This window comes from Phacochoerus africanus, chromosome 1, assembly GCF_016906955.1.
Source record: "Phacochoerus africanus isolate WHEZ1 chromosome 1, ROS_Pafr_v1, whole genome shotgun sequence".
NCBI lineage: Eukaryota > Metazoa > Chordata > Mammalia > Artiodactyla > Suidae > Phacochoerus > Phacochoerus africanus.
The window spans coordinates 187,430,632-187,450,188 of record NC_062544.1 but is presented as its reverse complement, the minus strand read 5'-3'; the positions used below and the strand labels follow the sequence as shown (position 1 = coordinate 187,450,188).

At 37.0% G+C, this 19,557-nt stretch overlaps 1 protein-coding gene across 1 annotated transcript in view; it reads right to left on the bottom strand.

The window, feature by feature from the left end:
* LOC125110881 (multiple epidermal growth factor-like domains protein 6) overlaps positions 1-19,557 on the bottom strand; it is a 587,667-nt gene that overhangs the window by 515,095 nt on the left and 53,015 nt on the right. Inside the window, exons 3-5 of the mRNA XM_047752542.1 lie at positions 8,443-8,577; positions 5,813-5,922; positions 4,302-4,406 (exon numbers count right to left, since the gene is read on the bottom strand). Of these exons, the coding sequence (XP_047608498.1) occupies positions 4,302-4,406; positions 5,813-5,922; positions 8,443-8,577 (350 nt within the window). The remainder of the gene's footprint in view (positions 1-4,301; positions 4,407-5,812; positions 5,923-8,442; positions 8,578-19,557) is intronic.

Genomic DNA, 19,557 nt, shown 5'->3' with positions numbered 1-19,557 from the left:
AATAATGTAAGAGGTCACTGGTGAGACACAACCTCAACCCTAGAATTTCTAAGGGCTTTCCATGTCATTTTTAATGTACATAAACATCACACTTTGAAGTAATGGAGATTTGGGGGGGACTCTGGCATAAGAATAGAGTACCAACCAGCACTCTCTTATGTTTAGGAAACACCACCTGCTGGACTGCCTGCTCGGGGACCAACTTAGGGAAGGCAAAGTCCTTGAAGAATAAGTAACCACCTCTGTGTAAGGTTCTAGAAGAACTGATTTGGCTGAACAAAGAAAAGCTATGAAATTACTGCCCTGGACATAAGCAAAACCATGTCCCATGTTCATCTCTTACTGCAGCCAAGAGATCTACTTGCATTATTTTATTATTATTATTATTATTATTATTCCCTCACCTTGTTGTGCTTTTAATGTCTCTGGGAAATATTCTATTCCCTATGCCCAATTTCATAGTATTGTTATGTTTTCTTTAATAATAAGTTGTACTTTGTGTTTTCAGCTCTTTTCATAAAACTTTATTTCTTTTCATCAAAAAAGCAACCCTCCCTCGTTTCCTTTAGGACAGAACCATCTTCCATCATTACACTTGGGAGATATACTATAATCACTGATTTCCTGGTCTCTAGTTCCCACTGCACTAAGGATATCATATTTGTTTTAGTATCTGCAGTATCTAGCACACAGTTTGATGTATTAGCATCTACTGACTAAATGGAAGATTGACTAGATGAATGAATAAATGAAGATATAAATGAAAGAAATAAAAAGACCTCTGAGTCTTAGCATTCCACCACTAGGCACATTATAATTTAACCTAACTTGTGATGAGAAAAAGGGAAGATGGAGTAAGGGATGAGGAAAGGAGTGACTTTGTATGTGATATTAATCAGTTAATGAAGCTCCAGGTTATTCTGTCTGAATCCATAGAATTAAAAAAAAAAGAAAATTTAACCACCAGCTATCTAGCTTGATTTGCATGTGTTCAAATCTTCAAAGTATTCCCTTTGATTCCTTTAATCAATAGCTATTTTAGAAAGCTCTTCATTACTTCCTAATTGTCCAAATTCATTTTCTTCATTTTTCCTTATTAGAGGCAGATTTTTCAAATGAGTTAAGTAGATCAGCAATTTTCAAATCATTATCAACCTCAAGCATTTCTCTCAGTTATTAGCACGTCCCTTCTCTCTCCAGGACTGGATTCTTTTCTTTATTTTTAAGAGGCCATCTGGTTCATTTTATTGACTTATTTTTCCCATATATCTCAAATAAAGTCAACTTTACCCTGTGCTAAGAGTAATCCATGTTTATAATAACTCTGATCCTAGATGTTTTAATTTGTCAGATTCCAGTTTTGGATAAAAATGCAAGTAAATTCTCTATTTTGTTAGCATACCAAAAAATAAGTAAATAATTAGCATTTATCTACATTTTAATCCATCCCAACCAAATAAAGTTGTAAAGTCATTGCCATGGTCCACAAAACATATCACAAGTAATCTAAATGAATATTTTGATCCTTAAGTATACTAAAATCAGAAATACACATATCCATTGAACCAAACAATCCCACTGCTGGGAATTTGTATCAAGGAAATAAAAGCACCATATTATTACAGCACTGATGTTGTGACAAAAAGCTGGAAACAAAATGAATGTCCATCAGATAAATAGGTTGTTGAAAATGTATGGTATATCAATACTGTGGAATATTAGGCAGCCGTTTGTATATGATTCCATGAGCCCAGAGAAAAATACCAAAAATATTCAGAACATTGTTACTAGGAAAGGGAAAGAAAATTGGATGGGAAGAGGAAAGAAGAAAAAGAAATGTAAGGAACAAAAGAGGCATTCAAGACAAAACATTATATAAGATATGATCTCATTTATGTAAAATTTCATGTTGCATGAATATAATTAAATATGCACAAAAGGATAACCACATGGTTTTCTGAGTGCAACAGCACTGTACATTTTCACTTTCTTACCTTATACTTACTATTAATTTTTAATAATTCAAATTTTAAAATTTAAATTATTTTTATCATTTGAATCATTGTTCACACAATTTGAAAAAAATAAATTAATTTTCACTTTGAAATGTATATACCATATCTAGAAGGAGGAAGAGTCATGTCAATCAGATCAAGGTGTATATATATTCATAATTTGGAACTCAAATCCAGCCACCGGATAAGAATTAGGCTATAGGCAATACCTCTGGACTATAATCCACCTGCTTGATAGAGCAGGTACATGTCCTGTAAATTATATTCTTTTAAAAAACAATCTTCTCAAATTTTCATTTTTGATCTACTTTTAAGACTCAGCTAATGTCATTCCTTCTTAACTGTTCTCCACTTGTTTCCCCAAATATTTTATTTCTAGAAAGTCTTCACCATTTCTCTATCAAACCCTCCTAATGAATATACTTTATGGTATCTCATTTTGCTTGATGAAATGTGATACCATATGGGAGAAACCTGAACTTCTACTTCAGGATGTAAGTCCCTCAGGGTTCATCAATTTTTCTTTTTAAATTCAATATAAGTTCTACAGTAAGAGAAGAAATATTGTCAAAATCTAAAGATCAACACACTTGGACAATGCTACTTAAAACTGCAATGCAGAAATGGTATTTTGGATGGCTTGCTTTTCCTTATAACTTCTCTGGAAGTTTTTTGGTGTAAAACTGTTTTGTGGAAAACACACACTGATTCTGCCTATGTTTAAAATAATCCAGTATTTTCACCAACCCGAAACTGAAAAATACAAAATCTAACTACCTGAATTTCAGAAAACATTTTAATTACTTTGGCAAATAAAGGTTGTAAAGAAATTGGAATAATCAAAATATTCAAGTACTGATGTAGAAAAACAAAAAAGAAATTAATCCAGGTGTAATTCTAAGCTATGATCATTACCATATGTCTCTTTAATTACCTTCCCCCTCAGGGACTTGATGTTTTGCAAGATTTACTCTACCAAAACAAATGAATTAATAAAGTAATAATTGACTTCTTTTTTAATTTTTAATGAATCAATGGCATGTGTAATTGCCCATCGCAGATACTGATCAAGATGAGGAAACCAGTGTTGCACATGCAGCTGAAACAACTTATTTAGCGGCAACTAATTTGGTGTCATGGATCAACGTATATTTTCTGTTAACATCTTAAATATAATGCAAATGGCTGAAGATACACTGCTGAGTTCAAGATGCTTCATTATCAGTGGTTCATAGTCAAAGAATAAATTGGGATTGAAAACAAGCTTTATTTTAATTCACAAATTAAAAAAAAAACCTAGAAAAAAGTATCAAGATTAATTTACAAGAAGCATAGCTTTGAGGGGACCCATGAAAAACATGAGCCTGAACCTTACGCCAAGGGCAGAGGAAACAAATGGACATGAGTGATGAGCTCTCAGCCACCTTCAATTTCACTGACAAAGATTCAAGGACTAGATAAGAGACAGCCAACATATCAGCAAAGCATAATGAACACAATATTTTTTTCACTTTTTATACCTATTTCTTTAATTTCTATACAATAGGTCTCGTTTTGTTTCCTCTGCCCTAAAAAGACAAATGCAGATGCATTCACATTCTTTGGAGACCAGAAGCAGATAATCAAGTCAAAACAAATCCCTTTGAAAGTACCTAATCTCATAGCAGATACAGTAAAAGATAAATCACTGGCCATTTTGAAAATTTCCTGCACAGGAAACATCTTAAATGCACACGTCCAAAATTGACAGGTGATTAAGCTCCAACCTTGAAAACTACGTTACTGAGTTTTGAAACTTTGAGAATCATGCAAGTGTCAGGTTTTTTTGTGCCTATTTTTTTTTAACAAAGGACACAAAAGTAGTAAATATCACATCAGACTGAATTTGTCTTAATCCCCACTTTGTTCATTCACAAACCACATAAATCTCACAGAAGAACACTGTACCAGCACTTCTAAACCACGGCTCCCTTAAAGATTTAACATCTGAGGTCAGAAAGAGGTTTTCTTATTAAGCTGCCATTTCCTTTACAAAATAGACTATTTTGTACTTAATGCTACCCTTTGAACTCTTACAGTGAATAATTAAAACTAAACTGCAAAGCATAATTTGCAATGCTGAGTACACTGTACGTTGTAGGTTTTTGCTTAGTGGCTCATTTTAAATGCTCCCCAATCCCCGAAGGGATAACCCTGCCATTAGTCTGAGTCGACAAAACTGGCTGGCCCCTAAAAGCAAGGCAGACAGCTCCAAATCATAATAAAATGGTCCTGCTGGCAACTCACCATATTGACAGCGGGGTCCCTGAAAACCCTCGGAACACTGGCACTGCTGGGCTTCGCCCTCCGAGCATCTCCTCCCATGGAAATAAGTCCCCGCTGCAGAGACAGCTAAAAGGAAGGTAGACAAGGAGGTGAGGGAGGATGGAATTGAGGGAAAGAAAAAATCCTCAATATAAGCACCAAGTTGCCAATATAGACATCATCTAGAAATTTCCACCAGCTCCTCTGTACCCCCTCCATAGAAAATACTGTTTTCATTACACATTAAGGCCTTGCTGTCTAAAGCCTTGTAGAACTCTGTATGCGGTAACATCTGTGTCACCTTGAGGCTTGTAGAAATGCTTCTCCCCAGATCTACTGAATCAGAATCCGCACCTTACAAGGTACTAGGTGATTGCGTTCACATTCAAGTTTGAGTAGCACCAGTCCAAAGAAACTCCATGGAGAAAGATGAACTGTGCAGCCAAAACAATCTTAAAAACAAGCAAGACAAACGAATACTTACCAGAGGCAAAGGAGAGTGTTGGGTGCCATACCACAATATAAAGAATTCATCCCACAGTCATTAATTTCCAGGAGTTTATAATGTAGTTGAGATGACATTGTGGGTAATTGCTTTTGCTGAGCTGACACCAGCCAGCTGCAGTGGCCAAGCACTGCATGCAAATCCCATGACCTCTGGTGTACCCCTAGACACTAAATCTGCTTAACATGGAAAGCCTGAGGCAACTTCACTAAGATCTCTCAAGAGCAGAAATACCAGTGGGTAAGGAAGCAGAAGGCCCACAAACTCCCGCAGGTGCAGGAGAGCAAGAGAGATGAATTGCTGGGCCTCAGTGCTGCAATGATTGCAACACTCTGAAGCATTTTAAGTGACTTCACAGTAACCATAAACACTCAGTTAAAGGAGTTCCTAAACAGAGCCTTTTCTCCTGGTGTGAATGAACTATATCATGCCACTAGTTCTGCTACTCGAGTGCTGTCAAACACACTCCAAAGGTTATGGAATACCCTCACCAGAGGTTTGGAAAAGGACTGCATACCTCATCTTAAAAAGGAAACTGTCTCCCAAGTTCTGCAATTAATCATGACAGGCGCAAGTCAAGAAATCCCATTTAGATTTAGTACGGTGATTTCCCTCCAGACTTTTGAATCAACTGCAGATTACCAATTTGATGATATTGGAAAGGGGCAAACAGAAAAGGGAGATGGAAGTCAAGGTGTAACCTGTCTGGCTTTAAATAAACTGTCTTTTACATAAAGAGACAGAATATAAAGCAGCAGTTCTATGGGTCCTGAGTTCTGACCTATCATTAGAAACACTTAACAGGAAGGCTTTTTGTGCATTTTTGCACCTGTCATGTGTGCCTTTTTCAGCCCAAAGAGATGCTCTGAATCTGTGGTGATTCTAAAGATGCCTAAAACTTGACAGGCATGATATGATTGAAGCTCAAAACAGAGTGAAACCATTACTTCTAGTGACAGAGAGTTAGACAAGAAGAATTATAACTTACAGCGCGGGCAGCCAGGCTCACCGTCCCACTGGCTCCAACCAGGGCAGCACCTGTAGACGGTCTGCTGCTCCACGCTGTATGCCTGTCTGTAGACGGTGTAGTACCGGGTCCTAGAAACACAGAAATCTCTCTCTGTCAGTAACGCTTCCTCTGAAGGCCAAAGCTGTCTCCTTAAACCCACTAAAAAATTTTCCTTCCAACCTAAATACTGCCATTTATACACATACACACACACAAACAAAAATATATTATTTGTATATCTTATACATACACATGCACCCCCTCACTGAATATGTCACCAAGATTCACTGTGAGTATAGGCTATGGAAAATTAAAAGAAACCTCTAGTCCTGTGGTATAAATTATCCCAAGAGTCAGTCAAGCTATCAAAAATGAAACCCCACATTATGAAGAGAATAATGAAAGCCTGAAGGATAATAAATAAGGCACATACTTTTCAATTTGATAGTGAAAGCCCCTCCTGTACTGGACCCACGATAGTATGCATTCTCAACAGTGATGACATCACCCACAAGGGAAGGACAATTGGCTCTTGAGTGGGAGGGGAGAGAAAAATTGAGCTAATACAGTGATCTGTGGTCCTACAACCAACACAGTATATAAACAGAAATAAAGTTTATTTGTGGTATTAACATTTCATGGGGGAAGGGAATGATTACTAAAAAAAATTTTTTTAAGTTTATGAAGGCTCCTTGGGGAGCAATAATGAACAAAAGATTGAAAATACTAAACTATATATAGCTATTTGTACTGACCTCTTAATAGACCATAATACCAAACATCTCTAAACCCAATAACTTTCTTCCTATCAAACTAATGTCATATTTATTCTTTATCCCCAAAGTATTATGCCCTCTCCCTTTCACATAACCTATCTTCATATCCCCCATCCAAATCCCCTTCACATTCAAAGCTAATTTCAAGTTAACTTCCTCCAAATTCTCTTTCCCCATCATGCCAATGTATGCTGCTCTTTATCTTTTCTCAAAACTAGGGCTCAATGACTATTCCATTTTTTATGACACTTAAGTATTTACCATCTTAAGGTATAGCCTAATATTTTGGATGTGTATCTCTCCAACAGGTATATAAGTAAAGGTTTATATACTTAATATAAAAACAAAGAGATATTAGGTTGGCAAAAGTGCCAAATATCTTTGAACAGTACCTCAACTCCAAACTCAGGGTCATAAATATTTGCTGAATAAAGGAATGTATAAAATTACTAGGCTCTTGAAAATAAAAATATGAAACATGTTTTACTTATTCATGTTTACCTTCCTAGGTCTGAATGTCTATATGGTAGTGGATTTCTTCAGTTTAGTCTAATATCAACAATGGTTAGGAATTCCTCATGGGAGGAATACCAACAAATCTAAATGAAAAGCCATTTCATTTTCAGAAACAGGGTTCTCTAACACCTGCTATGCACCAAGCATTGTGTCACCTATGTTAAATATGTTTTCAGTTAATCATCATAATATCCATGTGTGGTATTATTTTCCTAACTTCACAGACTAAGGCACAGAGGCATGTAGGAACTTTTCCCAGTGCCACACAGCTAGTAAAAGCCAGAAATTTTCTGATTTAAATTTAATTTAAAGGTCTTGACTATAGCTGGAATAAACTATTCATCTAAAGGTTAATCACACATGCAAACACAATGTATATATGAATATCTACAATTATAAATGATTTGGCCTTATTCTATTTAATCCTATATTACCAGTATTCTGCTATTTTTATGCAATAGCAAGCCCAGTTATTTACAAATGTCCTCAATTTTCTTTTAGCAATAGTAGTAGTAGTAATAGAAATAATAATAAATTCAATCTAGATCCACACTTTCTTTGAACCTTTAAATATCCTGAATTCAGACCAAATTGATTTATTTACATAAAACTTGAAGCCATTAGCAACTATCTGCATTAAGAAGTACTTGGATATTTTATAAAACTATTATTTGGCTATGCCCACGGCATGTAGAAGTTCCCGGGCCAGAGCAGAGACCTGAGCCAGAGACCTGAGCCAGCAAGACTGCTGGATCCTTAACACACTGCACCACCAGGGAACTCCTTATATAACTATTTTAAAGCCTTTTTAAGAGTCTGTATGAAACCTTCCCCCCTAGAAAGCACATACTTTCTCTTTCTCTCCTCTCCCAACCAGCCAAGTTAATCCTAATTCAAAGGCCATAATAACGTTCTCAGTTTCAGTTTTACAAGAGAACCCAGGGCAGGTCAGATGGTGGTTCACAACTGCAGATGCCCCAGATCCAAGTCATGCTAAACTTAGCAAACCAACACTATATTCTTCATTTCTCTGTCTTTTGATCTTTAGCTTTCAAAAGTCCATCACATCATGAGGTAAAATTAGCAACATCTAACCCAAAACATCTCACACAGAAGTGACGCCTGAACTAAAGCAACAACATATTCTGTTTTCAAAGGAAAATATGTAACTCTGGAAGTTCCTGGTCAGCATAGTTTATGCATGTCTACTTAGTTATATAATTATTTTCTAAAATCTATTGGTGACATCTTTAGATGCAGTTGAGGCTTTGGTGTTGATCTTTAGGAATCACAATGAAACAGCAGAGGCCCGCTTACCTTCTTTCATAACCCACACACCATCTAGGGCTGGTACAGCCCTGTTTCCAGATCTTGACAGTGTGTGTGAATGCTTGGACACACGGGTGTGGAAGTCCAACCACAGTCAGCTGCTGTTCTTCGCAAACATTTGGCCTTAAAAAAAAAAGAATAGTAATGCAATAAAAATAGATTGCTTATGTTTTATTCATAAATCATTTGTTCCTTCATTTTCCACAGAAAGCTTGTGGTGACTTACATAAAGTAAGAGAGAAAAGTACAAGCAATATAAAAAAATCAGACCCACGAAAAAGAAAAATCAGAATAGATTTTAAAAACAAGTGGAAATTTAGAAGACAAGTATAAAAAATCATAAATTCCCATGTGCTTGGGAAAACCGAGCTGCCAATTAAGTTCTGAGCTCTTTAGTAGCCAAGATGTATAAAGAAACACAACTGCAGGATCCTCAGTATCTGTGAAGAAAACGCAGGCTGCTTCATCAAAAGAAGTTAAACTTTTCCTGTAAGTTATTTCTGAACAATATTTTCCATTGACATGTTTATTTAACTAAGTTTCACACATAATGCTTGTTTAAACACAAATATTTTTCAACCAGCACAATTATATGAAATATATCCTATAAAATATTATATGACATTTACAGGATTTCAGATATAGCATCTTAAATGTTAAATGCATGAGGCTAGATAACATCCATCACCTGAAATGTCAGAATTCTTTTGTAATTTGAAGCATGCTTTACTTAGTGATGAACAATTAGTCCATACCAATTATTCTGCATTTGAAAACAATAATAATTGTAAGAGCCAGTAAACACACAAACTTTTCATACCTTCAAGTTCACCTGCATGCTGTACACTGACCTGACTAAGGTCAGACTTTGATGTTCATTTTTTTCTTTTATTTTTGACCATCAGGAAGGTCACAATCTAGCTTAGTTTCTAAACTGATAATCTGCTGAAAATAGATTCCGGATTCGAGTCTGACCCCAAAGAACTCTGTGAACTTGTCCAGTGATAACACTGAGAAATAGTACTTCCAGCACTAAATCAGTTACCTCACCCTCCACAGTTGCAGTCCCTTTTTGCGATCACTTCTTTCTGTGGCTCTGTGGCTCTGACTAAATCTCATCATCTGATTTCACTTACAGTCCAATTCTCACTTACAGATGTATTTCTGAAAGGTGATTTCTAAACTGTTAACCTCACCTACACTGATTAAATTTGTGTTGAACCTTACTTATGAGTTTGCAAAAAAAACATTTTAATGCTTTAGATAAATACTTTAATAAAACAATACATGTAAAAACTGTACCTATATCAGGCATGCATAAAATCATCAAGACTTGGGCAGTGGACCTAAAGAAAACTTAAGCTTTTAAAAATGCCACATTATGATTTTCCTGGTAGCCTAACAGTTAAGGAGTTGGCATTGTCACTGCTGTGGTACAGGTTCAATCCCTGGCCTGGGACCTTCCATGTGCTGTGGGGCAGACGAAAAATTTTTAAAATGGAATTTTTAAATGCCATATTAGATTGTCTATAAAATGCAAAGACCTACACCTTCATGTGGGCTTTCATGTTTAGGGGAGCCAACAAACCCCAATTAGAATGAGCTCATCAAACATTTGCTTTTTCAGTCAATAGTTTGAAATGTTACACCTCATGCAGCCTTGAACTCTGTTGGGTAACCTACTTTTTATCTATTATTCCATGCATCCACCCACCCATCCATCCAGTCATTCATCCATTCAACAAATACTTACTGTCACCTACACATAGCTGAAGCCTTCCCACACACAGGGATTTGAGTATAAGTAGTTTATTTGGAAAGTGCAGAAAACACTAGTAAAGAAGTGGTGGAATGAGGCAGAAAAGGAGAATCAGCCAAGAAAAAGATGCATTATTGAGCCAGCCAACACTTCAGATGACTTGTTCCCCAAATGGAGGTGGGAGCCTAAGCATGTGTACATTAATTCCTATCAGTGACCGGCTGAAGGCTACTCCCTCTTCAGCATTTCAGGTAGAAGCACTGGTAGGCAGAGTCCACTTCGAGAAGCCAAAGTCTTCAGGTACAGAAATGCAAATGCTGGCAGTTGTAAACCTGGCAGGTGTGCAGTGATAAAGGAGAGGGATATAGGTACTGCACTGACAGTTTCAGTGGCAGGTGGTACAAATCAAAGAAAGTCTATGTTCACTTTGCACTGACAATCTACATAGAAGGGAAAATAAGTAAAAGCACCTAGATAAATACAAAATGTGAGGCACTAAGATGGAAACAATCAAGACACTGAAATAGAGATGGGGGAATCTTACTAAGATTCATTAATTAGGAAAGGTCGCACTGAAGAGGTGACACTGTGACCCGAAAGGGTGAAGAGAAGCCAGCCACAGGAGAGACAGCAATGCCATTCAAGTGGAAGAAACAGAAGGAGCAGAGGTTCTAAAAGGGGAAATGCTTGGCCTCTAGAGATCTGAAAGAACGCCAATGATGAGATGTTTGGTAGGACACATAGGGCCTTTCAGGCTGAGGAGTGCTGATTTAATTATCAGGACACTGGAAGCCACAGTGTTTAGAATCTAGAGATGGACTTGTGATTCTCTCTAACACCCACTGCAGCACCCCATCCCCACCCCCAACAATGACATAGGTTATATCTATTCTTGCTACTACCAAGTAACAATCCAGCCCCATCTAGCAACTGGCCCCCAAATTCTAAGAATCTTCCAGGCCTTCCTTGGGGTTTTCTTAATTCCTACAAAGAAAGAAGTCACCAAGGGAAATCTGACCCTTCAGAAGACCCCAAATCAGCAGGCAATAAGAAAAGGCACAGAACAAATTTTATGCATCATGAGGAAAATGTATGACATAAGTTTCTAGGAAAATTGTTTGTAATTCAGATTGTCATCAAGTAATTTCCCTGATAACATCATAAGAAATGGTAATGTGACTTCAGAACTTCACATATTGTATTACTGAACCATAGTTAACAACAACATAGTTTTGGTTGAGATAAGTTTTTATTTTAGATTAACTCATGAGAGGGAATGCTTTGGTAAATCAGTAACATCTCTGACTCCCAAGCAGATGAGGCTAAATAAAATCAGTTACTTGGTTATTCAGATGTCCTGAGTATATTTCAGTTTAGAAAAATAATATCCTTTCTTGATGACAAAAGCCACAAGTGCTAGTAAAAAGAAGCCTGAACAATGAATAAATATAGAAAGTCAAGTTTACCCCTAAAATGTTCCCAGATATAATCACTGCTAATAATCTGACATATTCTTCTCTGATTCTAAGGGTATGCAAACATTTGCATAAATAGGATCACAATGTACCATTTTTTAAATTGTGTATATAGAATTTTTAACTTAGCAAACAACATAGTATGACTATTTTTTCATTTTGAAACTTAGAGAATCACTTCAAACCTTTTTTTTTCCAGAACATGGTTTATCAGAATAATACAAAAGAATTAACTTAGCCAACATCCTATTGATATATATTTAGCTGTTTCTAATTTTTTGACTATAACAAACTCTGATACTAGTCCTTTTGTATTAACAACTGAATTACAGATTAATTTTTCCAGTATTTTCTTATGAAATACTTGTTTTCTCCAAGTCCTTTCAGTTCAGGATTTTTTTAGCCTCCCTCATTGTATTTTAGGATTTCTCAAGCATTGGGTTATCATTGCCTTTCTATATTTAAGCAGGAGGCACGAGAACTGTGATAGAAATGGCTTATAATTGATGGGTTCACTGTTAGGTGATTAGAGGTGATCTTTATTTTTTAGAAGCTCCTGGATGTCAATGTATGAAAATCTGATTCTTAAGGCCATCCAGTTTTGTTTTGTTTTTGTTTTTGTTTCAGAAAAGAAGCCCAAATTTCCTGCTTATAGAAGCAGACAGCATGTGGCTGGTGCTTGGGGACCAGATAGTGGAAGGGAGCCCTACTCTTTTTAGCCCATACCCACCCCTAGGCAGTGTCAGTCTGCAACCCTTCTGAAGCGTCTCTGGTTTGTGTTCTCCAGAGGAAAGAACAAATCCAATACACCACCACCACCCAGAGCCAGAGTACAGCATGGTTATTTGTCCAGCTCTACAGTCTGGGGACAGGGATCTGGGAGTCCACCAATTTTACATTCAGTCTTTGAAACAACTCTCTATCTTGAGCCCTGCACATCTCCCCTGTGTATTCCTTGCCTCCATTCTAAATGCTTAATGTTGAACCTTTCCAGAATGCCATGTGAAGAGATCAACCACCTGCAACAATGGCATAAGGATTACATCAAAGTGAAAATATCTGAGCTACAGGTGCAGAAAAAAAAAATATTCTTCTGAACTTCTCCTGAATGAAGCAGAGATTTACAAGAGTCATCTGCCACATGTGCCCCCTCCCAACCCTCTCTCCACCACTCCAGGGAAGTCTCCAGTCAGGGGGGCAACATACCTCGGTCAGGGGGACATTTCAAAGCTAATTTATGTAAACAAACCTCATCAGAACCTTCATTCTTTGAAGACCTAACCCCCTCCTTAGGAAACTAGTATATAAATCCTTATCCCTAGCTGTTCAGAGAGCTACTCCCTACACAGCACTCCTGTATGTGTGAGTAATAAACTTTTCTCCTATTAATCTTTTTGTTCTCAAAGGCCCCTTAACAGTCAAACCTCATTTAGTAGAGGAAAAGATTTTCCTCCCAACAGCTTTGGCCACAAGGACTGAATGGTCAGAAACCCTCATTCACTCTGGAGGCTACAGTTGAGCTCTTGGAGTCTCTGACCAAGCTGGCGAAAGTAATCAGCTTTCTTATCCACACACAGGCTCTCAAATCTCTGCTTGGGGTCCAATTAAGCAAAAGTGATAGGAGCCTCTCATCTTTTCAGAAAGGAATTTTCCAAAATGTAGATTTACAGGAGAAAACTAGTTTTGATTAGAACTTACCTTGTTCTTTAGGTATTGTGACTCTTTGGTTGGCTCTTTCAATGCATAGTCATTGTGTTCTCTTTTAGTCACTGTCTTTCATGCTGGTGTTTTGTGTTGAGATGTCTAAAAGTGTTGGCTGTCATAAGAAGAACAGTCACAGCCTAGAACACAAGCATAGGTTCCAAAAGTCTGTTTGAGCCAAGCTCCCAGACTGGCAGGTTTGTGATTCTCACTAGATCAGCATCTGCTTGAACAAATGTGCTCTGGGTCACCAATGAAACTGGATGAGTTTTTCGTTTCGTCTCAATTTTGTGTCCTGAGAGCCTGGCCTTGGAACCATGATGTGCACAATCAAAATTTCCTGCCAACAACTGCCAACTCTCAGGGAGTTTGTCTAAGCCTGAATCCTAAAGGATCTCAAACCATAAGGACCATTGTCATCTTCTTCCCAATGCCTCTGTAGTGCTGAGACTTCCCATCTCTGTATCACCCATCTGGTATCAGAGTCTGTGACTGAAGATGCCTTACTTTTGTGGGAGGACTAGAACTAAGCATTCTTAGTACCTATGGCAACTTGGTTTCCTTCATTTCACCTCTAGCTGGAATTATTTTGATTAAGGAGGCTGCATCTTCTGTGCCCTCTTTGGAGACAGCTATTATGATCGTGACTAAGCTACAAAAAGGCTTATTGGTTTGAGTCACGTTTGGAATGGGCATCCTAATTGTCCGTGGCCATATGATGGATTCTTTCAGAAAAACTTTTAAGTTTATTTAAAGGATTTTTAGGGAGTCCCCATTGTGGCACAGCAGAAATGAATCTGACTAGCATCCATGAGGATATGGGTTCAATCCCTGGCCTTACTCAGTGGGTAGGGGATCCAGCATTGCTGTGACATATGGTGTAGGTGACAGATGCGGCTCGGATCCCACTCTGCTGTGGCTGTGGTGTAGGCTGGCAGCCGTGGCTGTGATTCAACCCCTAGCCTGTGAACTTCCATATGCCACGAGTGCAGCCCTAAAAAGCAAAAATAAATAAGTAAATAAATAAATAAAATAAAATATAGGATTTTTAGAGAGTGTTCGTCCCAAGAAAATGGCCTATTAATACCTATAAGAGATCAACTGGAAAGAACATAAAAAGTATCAAAGCTAGCCTAAAATACTCCCTTAAAATTAAAGAGCAGAAGTCACTCAAACTTTAGGCCCCTTGCCCCCTTTGGGGATTCTCAAGGGACTCAAGGACCCCTAAAAGCAATTATCTGAAGCTGAAAAAAGAGGGAAGATGACCGACTAAAACCAGACTGAATCTTTTATTTACACAGAAGAATTTGGAGAAACCCAGATAGCTACTTGATGTCTCTTCAATGCCCTACCCAAATTCTGGTCTACAGCTTCCATAAAATTATATATCATGGCCAAAGAAAATATTAAAAATTTTCTTTGTAGATATTGGTGGGAAGATTTTGCTCTCATGTTGAGCAAGTAACAACTTTTTCCCTCTGCCAGAAATGTAATTAGGATAAAATAGAAAGTGAGGCAAAGACAAGAACCAACTCTTTTATGAACTAGTACATTTTCCATTATTATACTCTGCCTACTCACAGCTAAAATTTTAGAATCGAAAGACATAATATATTTGTATCCGTTTGTATATATTTTTTGCATGCTGAGTATACGATATTATCCTATCTCTATATCAATTTATAAAATCCCTTAACACAGTTCTATTGTAATTGCCTTAGAGAAAAACAAGCTTTTTTATAAATTAAATATTCCTAAACCTCCCAGACATATAGGAACTATCCCAAATATTTTTCAAATTCATGTGATTTGAATAAATCTTTGGTAAATAATATTGCTGTATTATTTTTAGTTTAATAAAAATGGGTTTGTCTTCTAAGTTATCAGCATTAAGTATAATACAAGCATAAATTTTATTTTACCAGATTTACTAGCCAAATGAGTTAATATTATAGCTACTAGATATTTAAAATTATAAATCTGGAGTTCCAATTGTGGCACAGGGGAAACAAATCTGACTAGGAACGATGAGGGTGTGGGTTCGATCCCTGGCCTCACTCAGTGGGTTAAGGATCTGGTGTTGCCATGAGCTGTGGTGTAGGTCACAGATGTGGCTTGGATCTGGCATTGCTATGGTTGTGGTATAGGCCAGCAAGTGTAGCTCCAATTAGACCCCTAGCCTGGGACCTCCATATGCCACGAGTACAGCCCTAAAAACTAAAAAATCAATAAAATAAAATAAAATAAAATAAAATAATTATAAATATAATGAATTTGATTTTAATCAAATGGAGTCATTATTTTGAAAACTTTATTTCAATAATGATGTTTTATAATATGCCTGCCCAAAAATAATTTCTGAAATCTTTTTGGTAACTCGTAGCCTTAAAGTGATGATAAGTAAAATATTCGTTAAATAGTTAAATCACTTCTAAATAAGATCAAATACTGATGCATTCATTATTAAGCATAAGGTAAATTGTATATACTTTTGGCTCCTTATTTTTATACAGTATAAAGGAGTTAAAGATATGAATCTATAAATAATCCTTTGCAACATTGACAAATTATATCATACAGAGGCAAATATCTTTAAAATTGTGAGATGGAAGATTTATAAATTTTGCTAATCTGTTACAAAATGCTGGTATATGACAGTTCACAACTGTCTACTTCCTAGTTTTCTCTGTAAAAGAAAGTCTTCATATGAGTCAGCTCAGCTGTCATAACAAGATTCCACAGACAGGGTGGCTTAAACAGCAGACACTTATTTTCTTGTAGTTCTGGAGGCTGGAAATCCAAGATCAAGGTGCCAGCAAGGTTAATTTCTGACAAGAACTCTCTCCCTGGCTTACAGACAGCTGCCTTCTGCCAAAGCTCTCACGTAGGATTTCCTCTGTGTGCAGGCAGAGAGAAGGCTCTGGTGTCTTTTCTTCTTCTTATAAGGACACTAGTTCTATCAGATTAGACCTAATAACCTCACTTAACCTGAACAACCTCCTTAAAGATCTTATTTCCAAATACACTCACAATGGGAGTTAGAGCTTCAACCTAAGAATTTGAGGAGGATCCATAATGGTTACTAATTCAGTCAATAACAATTTTTATGATAAAAATAAATTATAATACAAATTCGAATGAAAATACTAGACATAATAGGGTGAAGAAAAACATGACTGGTATGCAAGAAATGCAGGACACATTATTTTTAAAAGAAAAAGGAAAGTAATGTTGTCCTAAAGTAAGATGATTGGTAGTTCACAATGAGAAAGAAGAAAAGAATAGGACAAAACCTGAGTAGTATAGGAAGTTGTCAGTTTGTAGAAAAGGAATCTTATGCTGAATGGTCAAAGCTGCCTAAGGTTGAATGGGTTCATTTATACTATTTTAATGAGCTTTATTATTAACAGTATCCTAATACAAAACTAGAGTTTGGTTTTCTCTCTTTATTAAAATGACAAAGTTTTCTCGGGCTATCAGTCTGCTCTTAATAAGGAATTCTAAAAGGTTTTCTTTACCTTTTAAGTAATCTGCCTAGAAAACAAAGATTCTGTGTCTTTCCAGAATAATTTCCTGTGTTGTCTTCATTACATTCCTGACTGCTCAAGAGAACCAAGTCTTCTTTCAAAAGAGCTAATAAGCTTTATCTTATAATCATGTAACTTCCTATAATTATTTTTACAGTCTTGCATTTTGAATAGACAAATAAGTATTGTTTTTTGATTTGAGGTGTTGGTTGTTGTTTTTGTTTTGTTTTGTTGTTTTTGCTGTTTAGGGCCACACCCATGGCATATGGAGGTTCCCAGGCTAGGGGTCGAATTGCAGCTACAGCTGCCAGCCTACACAACAGCCACAGCAACATGGAATCCAAGCCACATCAGCAAACTACACCACAGCTCATAGCAATGCTGGGTCCCTGACCCACTGAACAAGGCCAGGGATCTAACATGCATCTTCATGGATACTAGTCGGATTTGTTTCCACTGCACCACAATAGAAACTCCAACAAATAAGTATTGTTAAATAGTGACCTCTGATCCTATTTAATCAAGTGTGCAAACTTTCTGATTTTTTGCAGCTTGATACTTTGCCTTCACAAAGTCAGATCCTAAATAAAATCTTGATCTTGAACTGACTGTGAAATATCCCAGAGGGACCCAGAAAGTCTCAAAGGATTTATTCTTTCGCCTTGCAAAAAGAGAGGTGTCAAAAATAATTAGGTACGAAGAACTGCATGAAAATCATTGTCAAATAAAAACCATTGTCAAATAAAAAGAGATGCTTAACCTTCCCTAGGTTATACTTGTATGGATAAATAGTACTTATATAAGAATCCAGAAATGATATGAAATTTCTAGAGATTTATCAATATCCCCACTGTCCATGATATATACTGGTACTATTTTGCCTGATAATAGAAACAGTGGTAAATGTTATCAGTCATGACTCCACTTTTTATTTTGAAATTCTGTATGTCACGGAAACAACCAAATTTCTTTGCCAACTGCATTATTTTTATAATCAACTCTCATTAGATCTTTAACCACAGCTATTTTTTTTTTCTTTCAGCCACAGATGGTTATTGTTTTACTTGAGGCTCTTCTGAAAGCTCTTACAATCAGCTACAGGCCAGAGTGTTTACCTTTTAAAAAAGAACTTTCTTGAAGACCCATAAAAAGGACTATGCCAGATACTCTGGGGTACAGGATTCTAATGGCAGTGCTCAAATAACTTTGAGGAGTTCCCGTCGTGGCGCAGTGGTTAATGAATCCGACTAGGAATAATGAGGTTGCGGGTTCGGTCCCTGCCCTTGCTCAGTGGGTTAACGATCTGGCTTTGCTGTGAGCTGTGGTGTAGGTTGCAGACGCGGCTCGGATCCTGCGTTGCTGTAGCTCTGGCGTAGGCCGGTGGCTACAGCTCCGATTCAACCCCTAGCCTGGGAACCTCCATATGCCGCGGGAGTGGCCCAAGAAATAGCAACAAAAAAAAAAAATAATAATAATAATAATAATAATAATAAAATAACTTTGAGATCATACCACTGAACAAAGTCATGATTTCTAGAACTCCAGTGGAAAAGCTGATAAGTTAGTGCAAGTACTAATCAAAGATCAAGCGGAACAAGAATTAACAAGGACTGTCACAAAGGATAATTATGGCTTTTATTTGTAATATTGCTGCTGTATTTTTAGAAAACCTTTATCTTTCCTCTTAAACTATCTGTAGCTTATAATTTTGTCAATTATACTTCTGTAAACAAAAATGAAACATTTTAACATTTATCTTTTGCTTTCTGCCTGATCCCTCCAGACTGTGGAAACTCTCACTGTATTCTTAGTTTCACGGTAACATAGTTATTTGCATAAATCTGATAAGAATCTGTTTTTGGAGTTCCTGTTGTGGCTCAGCGGTGATGAACCTGACTAGTATTCGTGAGGATGCAAGGTCCATCCCTGGCCCCGCTCAGTGGGTTAAGGATCTGCGTTGCCATGACCTGTGATATAGGTCATGGACTCGACTGAGATCCTGCATCACTGTGGCTGTGGCATAGGCCAGCAGCTGTAGCTCTGATTCTCAGATTCTACCCCTAGCCTGAGAATTTCCATATGCTGTAGGCACAGCCCTGAAAAGCAAGAAAAAAAAAATCTGTTCTCCTTGTAACAAAGCATAATTGGAAACACTGGTAATACAGCCAAAGCTTTGACTGGAATTTCATATTTTATAATGATGCACAGAATCATATATGATCAGACAGTTTGAAGGAACTAAGGCTAACTTTATGGAGCCAAAACTTAACAAAGCTCTGTTGGGAAAACTAGACTGGCACCTAGCTTAGAAGGTTCCCAGCCACGCAGATAAATAAGGAAAATTACTCTCGAATCAGAATTAGGGGACCTGAAGAACCGAGGAATTTATTCACATATATATTGCGGGTGAAGTCCAGTGACAAGTTTTTGCCTTGGCTTCCTAAACTTGAGAGGCTTTTTTTTTTTTCTTTTTATGGGGGCTATGTCAGGTCCTTAACCTGCTGAACCATATTGGGAACTCCCCTAGCCTTGAGAGGCTTTTTATAGTTGATTTACAATGTTCTGTCAATTTTTGCTGTGCAGCAAAGTGACCAAGTTATACATATATACATACATTCTTTTTCTCATAATATTTCTCATA